General features: G+C 35.7%; 2 protein-coding genes across 5 annotated transcripts in view; both read right to left on the minus strand.

Moving 5' to 3' along the window:
* Nucleotides 1–227: 227 nt before the first annotated feature.
* phf8 (PHD finger protein 8) lies at nt 228–10426 on the minus strand. 2 transcript variants are annotated; one of them, XM_011477064.4, is made up of 23 exons: nt 10112–10426; nt 9327–9584; nt 9069–9154; nt 8821–8947; nt 8231–8391; nt 7964–8105; nt 7651–7837; nt 7397–7559; nt 6367–6454; nt 6020–6126; nt 5788–5879; nt 5432–5521; nt 4602–4883; nt 4427–4509; nt 4175–4344; nt 4008–4093; nt 3633–3754; nt 3486–3529; nt 3198–3401; nt 2979–3074; nt 2774–2883; nt 2332–2689; nt 228–2252 (listed from the first exon to the last, which is right to left on the minus strand). In XM_011477064.4, exons 2-23 carry the CDS (start codon nt 9422–9424, stop codon nt 2164–2166), a joined length of 2985 nt encoding a protein of 994 aa, XP_011475366.1. In that variant the 5' UTR covers nt 9425–9584; nt 10112–10426; the 3' UTR covers nt 228–2163. The 2 variants fall into 2 exon arrangements, with proteins under 2 accessions (XP_011475366.1, XP_004070483.1); XM_004070435.5 differs by having other exon boundaries at nt 3198–3529.
* Nucleotides 10427–11037: 611 nt separating this feature from the next.
* wnk3 (WNK lysine deficient protein kinase 3) overlaps nt 11038–14151 on the minus strand; it is a 36928-nt gene continuing 33814 nt past the window's right edge. For 2 of the 3 annotated variants that reach the window (XM_011477061.4, XM_011477060.4), the window contains exon 25: nt 11038–13949. In XM_011477061.4, the coding sequence (XP_011475363.1) occupies nt 13425–13949 (525 nt within the window). In that variant the 3' untranslated portion in view covers nt 11038–13424. The remainder of the gene's footprint in view (nt 13950–14151) is intronic. The other variant, XR_013657518.1, reaches the window with a different exon arrangement.

Here is a 14151-nt window from a genome sequence, read left to right on the forward strand (position 1 = left end):
TAGGATTAACTACTAAACTGACTCATTTTGTTTTGTAAAATTGAGTTAAACAATTGATACAAAAACAAATAATTTTATGGTACAAATACATATTTATAGACACATTACAGTGTTTACAGAAATATATATAAAAAATGATACGCCAAGTGAACTTTTAAACACCCCTGACGTAGCCACTAAAACATTTCTGGGTATTTTGTCATAAAAAAAAAACTCAGATGTGCAGATTTAGCCCAAGCTTAAGTTTATCTTTTTCCAAATCATATTAAAAACATATTGTTTCAGATACAGGTAATACAACACAAATGAGACTATAAAAAACTATCAGGAAACTAAATTAACTAAACTTATCAAGGGCAATTTTGTTTTCAAGCAAACTTTCAATATTACACTAACTAGCATGAACAAAGAATAACAGTGACGGCATACAAATATGTATAAAAAAAAAAAAAAAAAAAAGAGTCCTATTACAGTGTTGTGTCATGTACAAGTTATTTTGAAAAGTTCTTTATAGCTACAAAAGAAACTGAGGTTTAAACATTTATTTACAATCCTCACTGAAATTATTCATTTGACTGTTGTTTCATTCAAGATTTTATGGTTAGTACATTCTATAATAGGAAAGCAAATCATTACATCTGACCCAAGGGTGCTGCCAATGCCACTCAATGCTCCAATTATGGCAACATGCTGAAAAAAATGATCATTATCCACCAATTAAAAAAAACTGTTCTTCAAAGAAGATATACAGTATATTTACATATACACATATATCTATATATTTTTACAAATATTTACAATCACAATCAAAGAACTTGTTAAAACATGTTACATTGTCATGGGTGGGAATTTGTATGTTTAAATTGGTTTAAAAATAATTACAGTACAGAAAACATGTAAAAAACAAAAAAAAATACCTCAAAAACTCTATGTTAATAAATATGAAAAAAATAAATAAAATTCTGATAGCGTGGTCTCACATTTAGAGCTCCCAAAATGAAGATCTGTCTGCATAAAGTGGAGTTTTGCTACCTTTTCTTTGCCCTTCATTAACACTCATAAAAAATAAAATGGTAAAAGTTAGATCCACATGAAATCATTCTTTACAATGACTTTGTACATGTAAATAAAAATATGGTCTACAACGAAATAAAGAGTACCTAGAGACATACTCAGTCCAACATGTTTTCTTTCCCTTTAAAAACTGCCAAACGTGTCGTACAATGTAAATACAAGCTCTAAAATAACCACTGCCAACAAAAAAGAAAAAAATGAAATAAAAAAAACAAACAAATGTAAAATATCCACATATTTTCAAATTATTTTTATAATTTTCAAATGTTTTAAAATGAATTACTACACAAATATACAAAAAAAAAATACTCTTTACCTGGGCCTTTTACACCAAGCCAACAATTATTTGTTGAAAAAAAAAAGTTGGTGATTTGCTCTCTTTGGTTTGTAATAAAACATCAAAACTATAAGCTAACTTTTTCAAATATATTTCAACCAAATATTTGACCGTTTCTTTAATATCCATGTGTTGAAGTTCCATTAACAGTGTTTTATAGTCCAAATGTTTTTCACTTGTATCATAAAGAACAGATTAAGTTTACCATACAAATCTAAAGAATGAAGCTAATTTGAACTGATTGGCTAAAAAAAACTAATTGTAATTAAAACATTAAATGAACTACAAGCTTTATTGGTTTTGCATGTTATCTAACCTAAAAACAATATACAGACTTCATCTCAATTTTTAGCACAAAACTCTGTCCTCTAGCACACAACGAAACTGTGCTTTCTTACAGTAAAGCAGGTTTAAGTTATTTTTTAAATTTTTTACCAGATTCAAGTTACATCTTTGTAATTAATCCCTAAAGGACAAGTCACTGTTGATTCTTTTGTTGTGTTAGCTGACTTTTTGATGTTGGTTTAGTGCGTAAGAGCCCTTTAAATGTCATATTTGTCTTTGAAAATGCCTTGACAAAGTTAAACACAAGTGCAAACAAAGTAACTAGTGAAGGACAAGATATGAGTTCAATATTAATTAAAAAGAGTGAATACATTTATAAAAAGTAAAAAATATAGACAATTATATCCTTCAAGCTTACTTGAAAAAGGTATTTTTTCATTTGTACAAGGTCTTTAATCCCATTTCTCTCAGAGGAGTAGTTTACCATTGCGATGAATTTTCAGAATTTTTCCAAGTCTCTGTTTTGCAGTGGCAAGTCCTTTCTTTGGACGTTTGCCTAGTATCACAAAGAAGGAAACAATGTTAAAGAAATACAAAACTTTTTAATTTGAAAAATTAGCAAAGCTTGTGCCTACCTTGACCAACTCCTGTTACCCCTTGGCTGGTTAAACCAGCAGGGGATGCACCTGAATGGGAACTGGTGTTTTGAGGTGACAGGGAATGTCTTCGAGAAGTTAAAAACACACCAGGAGCCATGGCTCCGCTGCCTCGTGGACCTCCAGAGCCAAAAGGTCCTGGTCCAGCTGTGTATTCATGGTCTAGCAGACTGGCAGAGTAATAATCCATCCTTCTGTCAGGGCTGGCATCTTCTGCAGACTCTGAAACTGGTGTAGGTGAGGGCGGGGCAGGCTCACTCTGCACAGGAGGAGGTGGAGCAACAGGTGGAGGCCGTTGTCTTTTGCTGTACTTCCTTTTCGCAGGCTTTTGTTGCTCCTAAATCACAAAAAGGGACGTTGTAAACTGCACTTAAATTCCTGTTATTCTTTCAAGACCACACTCAATTTTTGCCCAAGTTACCTGCTGAGCCAACTTGGCGGCAGCAGCCGCAAGGCCAGTTTCTACGGAAGCAACTCGAGCTCCTTCTCTGGGTGGTCTGTCTTGTTTAGGAAGAGTAGGCATTACTCGTGCTACAGAAAGGAAAAAAAGAAAACAGATTGAGAGATTAACCAACAAAGGTTAAACAAAATCAGATCTGACTTTTTGCTCTGCTTCAGTCGGGTACCTTTTGGGCTCCAAGGTGTGTCGTCCCAATTTTTTTTACGCTTCATCTTAGTTTTGCTGGTATAATCTTCCTCGTCTGACTCCAAGGAAGGGTACACTTAAAAATATATATATGTATATAGTCAATATACATTATTTGTCTGTTATTAAATTAAGAACATACTTTAAATTGCGTTTCATTATTTGTACAGCAGCAAATTGAAATCCCTGTGAATCTTACCATAATCAGAATCTTTAAAACAGGTTCCTAATGTCTCTTGCTCATCTGGGCTGTCTTCATCACTGAGATGACGCGCCGGCCTTTTAATCGTCCTTTTTCCAGGTCGCTGGATGACAGGTTTTTTCTCAGGATTTGCTGTCTTCTTTACCCCTCCAGTTACCCAAATGGCTCTACCTCCCTTTTCCTTCATGACCCCTAATCCTTCTGTTAGGCCCCCAGAAATAGATACGGGTGATGAAGAAGAGGAGGAGGATGACGAGGAAGGAGGGTTGGCCATAGAAAGCATACCCTGTATCGCGTCTCGAGTGCTGGGAGAGGCTGGGGCTTCCTCACTGAAAGAAAAACACATGAAAATTAGAACAAATAATTTACAAAGAAAATATTGTTATGCTTTTACAAATGTACATAGCTAACAAGTTCAAGCCTTAATGGAACCTGAGTGTTGCAGAATCTAAGCCGGCAACTTGCTTGCTGGCCTTTAATAAGTCTAGGATGCCTCCTGCACCTCCCTGCACTCCATGAGCAGCCATTGCTTCTTCATCAGTGGTGTAATCCTCCTGAAGCCACAAACATAAATATGTTAGACTTATGGTACCGTTCTAGTATGCAATTCCTGTCCTCATAAAAGCAGCAACTTGTCAAGTTAGCCAACATTGACGAGTGTCAATAATTGCTACTAAACAATGATGAAATAATCTTAGCACCCTTTGAAACTGTGCAACGTGGCTAACAAGAAGAAAACAGAGCCTAAACGTGAAAACAATTAAAAACGCCTCAATAAATCCTTATTTAAAAAAACAAAACCCTCACCTCAATATCAAAGTCAACTTCTCCTGGCTCTCTAATGCGATTGGGATCAGAACACGGTTTTGCTCGAGGTAACTTTCTAGGAAGACCTGGAAAATCATTTTAACAATTGCAGTTAGCAGTAGCTGAATGGCTTCAAACCATGTGATTGAACTGAATCAAATACGTGCCGATTAGTTTCTTTTTCTTGTCAAGTCCTGCAGACTTGCGCCGTGGAGGTGGGGTCTCATCAATCTGCAACTCTTCCTCTGATTCCAAATCAGAAAGACTGGAGCCCTCTGTGGCGAGATGCTTGTAGTTCCGAGCATTTCCGGCTCCATTGCTACTTCCGTCCTTTTTACTGAGCAAAAGAAGACAAGAACATTATGTTTTGTAGGGCATTAAAATGAAAGATATCAGAACTTGCTCCAATGCTTAATTACCCTTGGATTTTTCCATTTGTCAACACAAGCTTTAGTTTACTTTTCTTGAGGTTCCCTTCAAAATCATCAATAGGAAGCTCCAACTGTTAAATAAAATAGTCAAATCAAGCTTTTCAAAAAAGATTCTAAAATAAAAACATGTGCAACTGTTATTACATTGTTACAGATTCCATACCTTGTTCTTGTGTTTGGATTTTCCAGGCTGAAATTTTTTGAGAGTATGTTTGGTATGAATCTCAATAAGATCGAGTTCTCCTGGCTCTACTTTAGTTAAACCCTTCTGACTCTTCTTTTTGGTTGCTGGGGACCCAAGAACCACCGTTGCATCCTTGGGTTTTGGCCCTTTCTTTTTTCCAGGGGGGCGTCCAGAGTTCTGAGAGGTGCTCAGAGGAGCTTTTGAGATTGGTCCACCAGGAAACTGAGACCCAGAGCGGGAAATATTCTGTTGAAAGATGTCCTGAAAAATAAAATATGATTGAGAGCTGTGAAAAAAAAAAATCATCTTTGAGTAACAGTTTTTTTTAATGGTTTTGTTCAAGCTTCTCGAGTGTGTGCTCCATCTTGGTCATAAAAAGTCAAGGCCCTTGCTTACCACACCCAAAAAAATTACTTTGATGAAAAGCTGGCCGCTAATTGAATGTATACAAAAATTAAATAAATAAATAGTCTCACATTTGCATTTGTTTCTTTCATGTTTAAATAGAAATAACAGGGAATGTTTTGCAACACCATGAAAAAAGTATGTTGAATTTGAATGTAGTACTTTGATAAACTAGCTGTTCAGGTATGCAGTAAAAAGTGAAATTACACACTTTTTAACTAAAAACTAAATTCTGAATTTCTTTAATATGAATGTAAATTATATTTCAATTAATTTTCATATTTACAACTTTAATTTAGCAGTTAAAAATAACTTTTAAACCTTGTAGCAAAGGGGGATCCTAGCAGTACTGTCGCTTAGTGTAGTAAAAGTATGTGTGTGTGTGGGTATGGGGGTGTGTGTACCTCAACCATGCGAATCTCCTTGGCCAAGTCCTTCACGAGTGTCTGAGTATTGATGGTCTCAGGAATCTCCACCTCATGGTCTCCTAAGGCCTAAACAATGATTCATTTGTTGATATTTTCACATCCACCAAGACATTGTAAGTACTTAAGTTATGAAGCCATTGACAATAAGTTGTTATACATAATTTACCGACTATATTGTGAAAATGCGTCTGTTATATTCAACACAAATAATGGACGAAGAAAGTTAACACCATTCTGTCAACGTATCCATAATAACACGACTGCTTGGAGCTGGACAACACTCAAGCTGACCATTCCACTCACAAGTGTGAACTGTGAGAAGCACTTTTTACCTCTTTACGAGTCCAGGAGCGGAAGGAATTATTCAAGGCCTTGGCTCCATTAATGAGATAACTCGCAGGGTGTCTCCGGTTTTCCCTCAGACCTGAAAGATACCACAGAATAAAAATAATGATGTTAGAATCCCAAATGTGCTATTTCATTTGACTTAAACTTAGGATATTATAAATTAAAGAGTATATGAGAATTTAATATGAACACAAACATAGGTAATACAATGTTTACCTCTTAAGGTATCGAGCAGATGTTTGCCAGCATACCAACAAACTGTTTCAAAGTTGGGAAATTTAAACAACTCTGCTGTACTTAACCTCTTCTCTATTTCATAAGCCCTAAAAGGGAAAGAGAGAAAAGAAAAAAACTGATCAGTTTTTTCCCAAGAGAATATTAGTTAACCGTGACTTCAAAATTAACCATTAATATGTATCTTGTTATCGATAAATGAAGGCTCAGTAATAGCAAAATACACAACAAAAAGCTTAAAGCATTAGAAAATATGGTTGGATAAATCGTATACTTTTTTGTCAATTCAAATTCTAATACATAGTGCAAGATCTTCTGAAGAAACTAACCTGATCTGCATATCAATGTTGAGACTATGCAAGAAGTTTCCTCCAAAAGCCAGGCAATCAACTGGAGTCAACACTGCATGAATCCATCCTGAAGAGAAACATATATATTAGGTCATACAGCACTGCATAAAAAAAATAATCATATTTATATTTTTTGTAAAGATGTTTTCTTATTGTGACTACTTGGCAAAAAGAGCTCAGATGATGAATGATAGCATTTGCACAGATTCCAATATCCAACAAAACAAAAAATCCAAACTACTTTTATCTGCATCTCCCCTTTCGTACAGTTGCCTGCAGACTGCTTTACCTATTCATATCAGCATCAGAGGCATTTGTATGTCTTCTGGTCTCAGTGCGTCAAGTCTATTTAAGTTGATGCTCTGTCCGCTTCTCTCTTCCTCCCTTCTAGCAGTCATAACGGCAGCAACCTGTGAGTGCTGAGCGAATTCTCTTTGTATTTTATTCGTATCTTATTTTTGGTAAACCTTAAAACTGTGCTGCCTCAAAACATTGATTTTGAGTGAAGTGCAAACTAATATACTATGTACTTTAACCAAGCACACAGGGGCAAAAAAAAGTATTTCACTGTCTCTGGTTCTGCAGGATGTCTCACTTTAAAAGATTCTGTAAAGTTAATCAATTCTTGAATTATCATACAATGGGATTACCTGGAGTTTGATTTTACATTCTGTCTCACACAGTTGAAGTGTAACGTGGATGAACATTATATATCTATTTTTTCAAAGTGAGACAATTTGCAGATTTTGTGACTGACAACTACTTCCCCCTATACATAGAAAAACAAAGCCTAATTTAGAAATGTGTGCATGTTTTATTTATCAAACAGGAAGAAATTTACATCATTCTGTTATTCTATATCTATTCTATTTATAAAAATCCTGTCAACTTCTGTTAGTCTTATTTCAAGATTTAACACAGATCTAATCCATATACCGGTAATCTAGTTGGTAGACTTTAAAGGATGTTTAATTGCAAATAGTTGTCAAAACAAGCATGTGCTGCTTACCAGTTGGTATGAACAGTGTGTTTCCCTGTTTCACGGAACACTTGTAGCACATATCAACCTGGTCTCCAAAAAACATCTCATTCTGGTTAGAAGAGGAGTTCCACTGTTCAAATAGGGCCAGGTTGGCTGGAGTTGGAGAAATCAGGTAGAAGATTTTCTCCCCCTGAGTGAACACAAAGGAAAAGCTTTAAGTAAAAAAACAAAACAATAAAGGATTAAAACTAAAAGATATAATCTAAACATATTTCTCTTACCCTCAAGACATGGTACCATACTGAGGTGCCTCCAAAATCAATGTGAAAGTCTGTGTAGCTGTCTTTTACTCCCATCAAACAGTACTTCTGGACATTAGGGCGCTCAAAAACAGACTCTTCAGGCCAGAGGTTTTCCACCCATGACAGTTTCCTCACTATTTTGGGAGTTTCTACCAGGTTAGAGAGCCTAAAAAGTAAATGCATAGCTTAAGTTTTCAACAGCTCAGCTTCCACACTGAAATTGTAATCCAGTTCATTTAAATGTTCATTGTGCTTCTCAAGATATCAGATAAGTAAAGTCAAAAATGTGCACCTAGTCTCAGAAAACTCCAGACTAATGACGTTGAGTACCCTGTCTCTGTTAGGGCTGTTGTAATATTCAACAAAGTCTCCTAGTCTCATCTTCAGATCACATTGCCGACACACATCAATCACATCAATTTCTTTATCTGGACCTGCAATGGAAGAGGATTTAGAAAAATATGAAGAGGATTTAATATCAACACCCACGCCACAAAGAAAAATGTAACAATATCAAGCCATTAATTTGAATCTGGTACATAAATGTTAAAAAAATTACCAATGTGGTGCTCTATATCAGAAACGCTAAACGAAGCTGGAGGAAGGGTCATGCCTAACCCATCGCGCCTCAAGACCATGACAGGGACACTGAATGAGTGCTCTTCCAAGAATTCCACAGTCAGTTGTGCCCCTGATGGCTTTAGCAAGATTTCATCTGCACTGTAACCACATCACACAAAAAAAGGGAGACAATGAGTGCCAGCAAACAAGTGGAAATCTGCAATTTAAAAAAGATACATTAACAAGGAAAATGTTATGAAGTAGGAAGACCAGTTAAATCAACAACTGCCAAAGTATCAATCAGATCGAATCACCGTGCTCTAATAATCCAGAGGGAAATTTATTGTTGTTTTTCAGTCATTTCAAGTAGCTTTTACCTGCCATTCATTTTAGTTAAATGAATAGGGAACATTTGGGTACAACTATAAAAATATCTTAAATTCATTACATCAATAATGATAAAAAAAATAATCAAATGAAAAAAAAATCAAACCAAACATAAGAAATCCAGTGTTCATTTTATTTATGCATTTATATATATTTTTATTTGGGATCGCAAATTTGTTTAACTGATTTACACAGTCTTACTTTGGGAATGTACGGCTCCTCAGCTCTCTGACAAACTGTGGACTTCCCGTCTTTACAGGCCGACTTGGATCTCTTAATGCTGCAGCACTTCCATCTGTCTGTTTATTGCCGCCACGGCGTTTGCGCACTTAGAAAACAGACAACACACAGATTGGGCAGGTCTAACAATTATGATAATTTAAACTACTGTGGTGTAACAGCAAGAAAACGACTTCTCAGTCACATAGAAAAAGAACAAAGACACTTACTGACAGATGGCCCGTGTGTGACCTGACAGTTTGGGCAGTGGTACAGGTCAATTTCAGCTGCTTTGTCCTCTTCCACTCCAACACAGCTGCACAGAAAACCCACAAAAGATATTTAGCCACACTAGGTAATTGAATAACAAATTTTAGATCAACACCTATTACATTTTAGAAAATAAAGCAATAAAAAAATATTACTTTAAAATAAAAATGTCAGTCTTAGTAAGACATTGTAATTATAATGACTAGAAAATAACTCACCTTCCATGAAACCAGTCTTGACAAATGTCGCATTCAATCATGAATCGTGTCACATCATAAGGGAGTCGACACAAGCAGTACACTGGCACTGATGCCATGTTTTAAGGACGAATTTATAAAATATAAAAGAACATAAAACAAAAAATGGTTTCCAAATCTGATTCAGGAGAGTGGCAAGTCAGAGAATCTAACAGTAATATACAAATGCACTGAAAAGTATTTATGTATAGCCACTGTCAGCTCGTTTTCCTTCAGAACCTGGCAAGAAGAAAAACAAACATATTTGAACTCGCTGGACATTTGACGTGAAAGAGTACATGAATAATCCATGTTCTATAAAAATCTGGCTAAAATTTGTTTCGCTCATAACAAAAAGAACCAATGCAACAAAACAATGCTAATCTGATAAAGTCCTACAATATTAAGAAATAAATTTGCAACAAATAATTTCAGAACACAACAACGAAGTAACTATATCACACAACTGCAAAGTTCACTCATATGAATAGCGAGTTCAGCTTAAGAGTTAATAATGTTCACGAATTAGCAGGTGTATCTATACATGGCTGTTTGTAAACACACTGTAGGGCAACGTTAAACGACATAAACAGCGAGCAAGCTAACGTTAGCCAAGTTAGCAAACAATGTAGCTAGCTTACCGAAATATTACATTTTAAAACAAATGTTTTTATTACAAACTGAGATAGATTAATCTGATAAAGTAAAAACAGCTCCTTTACAGTTACTAAAGAAGTGTAGACTAAAGTTAACCACTAGAAACTCACCGATATGTAGCTTTGATGCTAGTCCTAGCATTGAAAGGCGGTTGTAATCTCTACGCAAGCTTGGGGCAGCTGCGGCCTTATTATGTAACACCAAATATCAATAATTTGCTTTACCACATTTTTGTTTATAAACTTAAAAATTCCAACATAATAAAATCTGATCAAAATATTGACGCTGAAGCTAAAAAGAAAGAAAGCTGAAGCAGTCTAAACGACAGCAATGATTAAAAGTAACATCGCCTTTGAGGCCATCAACGCCATTTCAAAGGGGATAACGTCAGACCGTTGTTCGCTTCTGTCATCCGTTGTAGGAACAATAAAGTTGTTAACATTCTGAAAGAGCACATGGGGGAGGGAGAAGGCCAAAGACAAATTTTTGATCACTTGTTGAATTACTATACATATACACATATCATGAAAAAACATGCAAATATATATAAAATAAAATATTTGATAATTTAAAATCAACATAAAAACAAATGTGTACTGTAATTATTTTTTCACAAGTAATTTTTATTAGTTATAAAACCATTCTTTTTGCCCTTATGTGCTTGTTGTCACCACTTAGTAATTTTAAAGTAATTTATCTGTATGTTTATAGGGAAACCAATAAATTCATTTATTTGCTTTTTATTATTTATATCCCTGAATTTATATGTGGAAATCTCTATACAAGACAAAAAATAAATAAATGCAGTTCAGTACTTCAGACAGTAGGCCCATTTGGAAATACAAGTAATTTTGCAGGTCGGACTGTTTGTGTCAAACTGATTACACTACTGTCTGCGTAATGATGTATGTTTACTATCAGAGTATGGAGTTGAGTTTTAAGGCCATTAGAGACCATGAACTTCCAAAAAAACACAGGTATTTCTCACAAGCTTTTCCACCCTCCATATCTGACAAAAAGCCAACAGCACACACACCCCATTGCCAAAGCATTTATTTTGGTTAGTTACAAAAAAAAGTTACAATTTACATAGGCTAAATCATCAGCAACATACTTTAATCTCTTCTCTTCTTTTCATTCTCAAATATAAATGGTTTACAATGTGCAATGCCATTGTAGGACTCCCCAGATTACTATTGTTTTCATTTCAGTATAGTGTTTGCCGAGTAGTGCAGCAGGAATGCTGGTGACATTCTCTTATATAATTTTGAAATAGCATCACTGTAAAAAAAATGGGGACTAATTATCAGAAAAGAACTATAAAAACCTTTTCTGCCAATCTTTTGGAGGTATATCAAGACAGGGAGTCCTATGTAAACACAGATGAAGACCAGTGTTGTCTAATTTAAATAACCTTTGAAATAAAGTGATGGGAACAGAATTTTACAATCTGTACAACTTCATTCCAAAATACAAAAATAAGTGTCATCTTTTAGATAACATTTTGGTAACACTTTAATGACAAAGTCAGCTTCATAAGTCTGACAGTTACAGTGTAGCTTATTGGATAAAAGTCAGTGTCAGACATGACAGGATGGTGCTTCACCTTCACTTGTAATCAGTGAAATTTCTCAGGAAAAGAAAGTACAGAATATTGAAGAATTTTATTCTTAAATCATGCAAATTTTCCAATTGAAAAGAAACATTAGTTTATGTTTTTCGTCTCATGTTTTCTGTTTTGCAATAAATGCTTTTACAACTAATCAAACAGAAATGCTCCTTTTGACTGTAAGCTATTATAACAAATAGCTTGACCATCAATGGTCAAGCAAATATATGGCTAAATTAGCTTATAAGCCAAGAACTGAATTTTACTCAAATCTGTTGCTGAAATTTGAACTTCTGTTGTTTGTCTACAAATTTGTTAAGAACTAAAGACTAAAAAATTTTAGATGTGTGTTTCCAGCACGGATATGGCTCACACGCAGTAAAAGGCTGATGGTCAAAAACTACACATTTCACAGGAAAAGAAGGAATGCCAAAAAAAAAGCTTCTAGCTAGGCATGTGAGGATCTCACAGCAGTGCTAAACATCAAACTTACAAACAGTAAGATATAAAATCCCCATGTTTGTCTCTTAAAGTAGCATGTTGAGAGCATAGCAAGAGTAAACATTTCCGTCAGTATACAGTGACATCTGAGAGGCTGCTTTGAAGAAAAGAAACCATTTTTCAATTCAAGATTATATACACCATGAGACTACCACATAAAACTCTTCTACACTCACACTTGCAAACAATGCTGTCAACTGAAAAGGCAACAGGGATGGTCTACTCGGTCAGTAATAACTTGGCTTAAACTTTTTCTTAATTTACGTGTTTTGCTGAGCTCAGACAGAAAGGAAACACGCAACGTGTAAAAGAGTACGGTTCAGTCATACTTTTTTTAAAATGTATTTCTTTCTGTTTTGGGTCAAATAAGCATTGAAGCTCGTCTTAGCTTGAACAGGCTTTCCCTAAATCCCAAAGCCAATGAATGCACATAACACTGACAGCAAATTGAACCATGACTGATTATCTCTGCAGTCTGCTGTGGAGTCACTGTGACAGTCATGAAAATACAGCAAGTGCAAGTATTTCTTCTTCAGCCAGTAAATTTAGTCATAAGGCCATGCAGTCTAAGGCTGAGTGTAATTATATATCAGCTGAACACAGACAGCATGTTCCATGTTGCTGTCACAAGAGGAACTTTTCTGATTGTGTTAATCTCCATTAAAAACATGAAACAATCCAAAGCACTTGCTGGATCATACACAACACTGCTGTATATTGTTTGTACTGTGGAAACAGATGTACTCAGGTAAGTGTTTAATTTGCTAGAAGCATCCTTTCCTGTAAACATGCTTTTTTTTTCAAATAGCATGAAAAAATTGCTATCCCTTTTGGATATAGTCCCTGTACAAAAACGGTATGTCTTACAGACAAATCAATATGTGCTGATCAGTTTAGATCACCATCACTAATTGCACTTTTAAAACTCTGTCCTTTAGTTGCTACAATTTACAAATTAAAACAAAAAGGCCGACATTAAAATATTTTATCTTTCTCTGCTTTTGGAAATTTGAATGAAAAAAAAGTGATATGTACTCAAATGTTGTACAAAAACACACTCAAACACACCATGTAGACACATATACATGTGTTTATCACTTTAGACATCCAAACATTTTCATTCACAAACCCCAGCTACTGAGTTTCATAAATATCACTGTATGTACATCTGCTTCCTGTCTTTTACATCCAAGTCCCAGATCATTCACACAAACATCTGGCACTAAATAAATGGCCTGCTTTGTATCCTTAACCGTTGGGCAATTTCCCTAAGACCTTCATGTGGATCTTGCGTTTCGTTGTATTCATTTCTGTCACAGAGGAAGGGTAGAGGTGGGGTTTGTTTGTTGAATTTTGGCACTGGAAGGTAGAGCAGCAATTGGGCAAGTTGGAGAACAGGTAGATGACGACAAGGAACAGGAACAAAATGGCCCTGCTGTGGAAGCGGTGCTATCATTCGACACTGTCGTACCACTGTCAGGCAGCAGAGATGTTGTTGTGGACCCAGGTGATGTAGGTGTTTGGGAAAGCAGCAAAGGTTGACTATAATTAGGTGAGAAGGGAAGCTGGGCAGCTGTTGGTGTCTGTGCCAGTGTGTGTATTTGAGTTTGCATCTGGGGCTGCAGTATTTGCTGGGAGTGCTGATAAGTCATCTGTTGAAGGGGGAGAGATTGATGGTGGTGTATGCTTTGCTGCACAACTGGAGCCATGTGCATTTGCAGGGGTGCAGCTCCTGGGGAGGGCAGGTTATCTCCAGCTGTGTAATGGGAGGATTCTCCCGCTTTTGGTCCTGCTGGAGGATTAAGCAGTCCTGTAGGAAACCAACCCGGTGGAGCCCCCTGGAATCATTATGTTAATGAATACTGATGGAAAACAACTTCTAGCTTCTTAAACAAATGTCTGTGATCACAACATCCAGAAAATGTTCTGTTTTTTTCTCACTCTACACATGAATACAACATAAATGTATCTGACTCTATTTTGTTACTTTGTACAGTAATACTATTTAAAAAAAAAAGTGAAACCAAAGTAAAATTCACA

This window comes from Oryzias latipes, chromosome 7 (genome assembly GCF_053564925.1).
Source record: "Oryzias latipes strain Hd-rR chromosome 7, Olatipes_Hd-rR_3.1".
Taxonomy (NCBI): Eukaryota; Metazoa; Chordata; class Actinopteri; order Beloniformes; family Adrianichthyidae; genus Oryzias; species Oryzias latipes.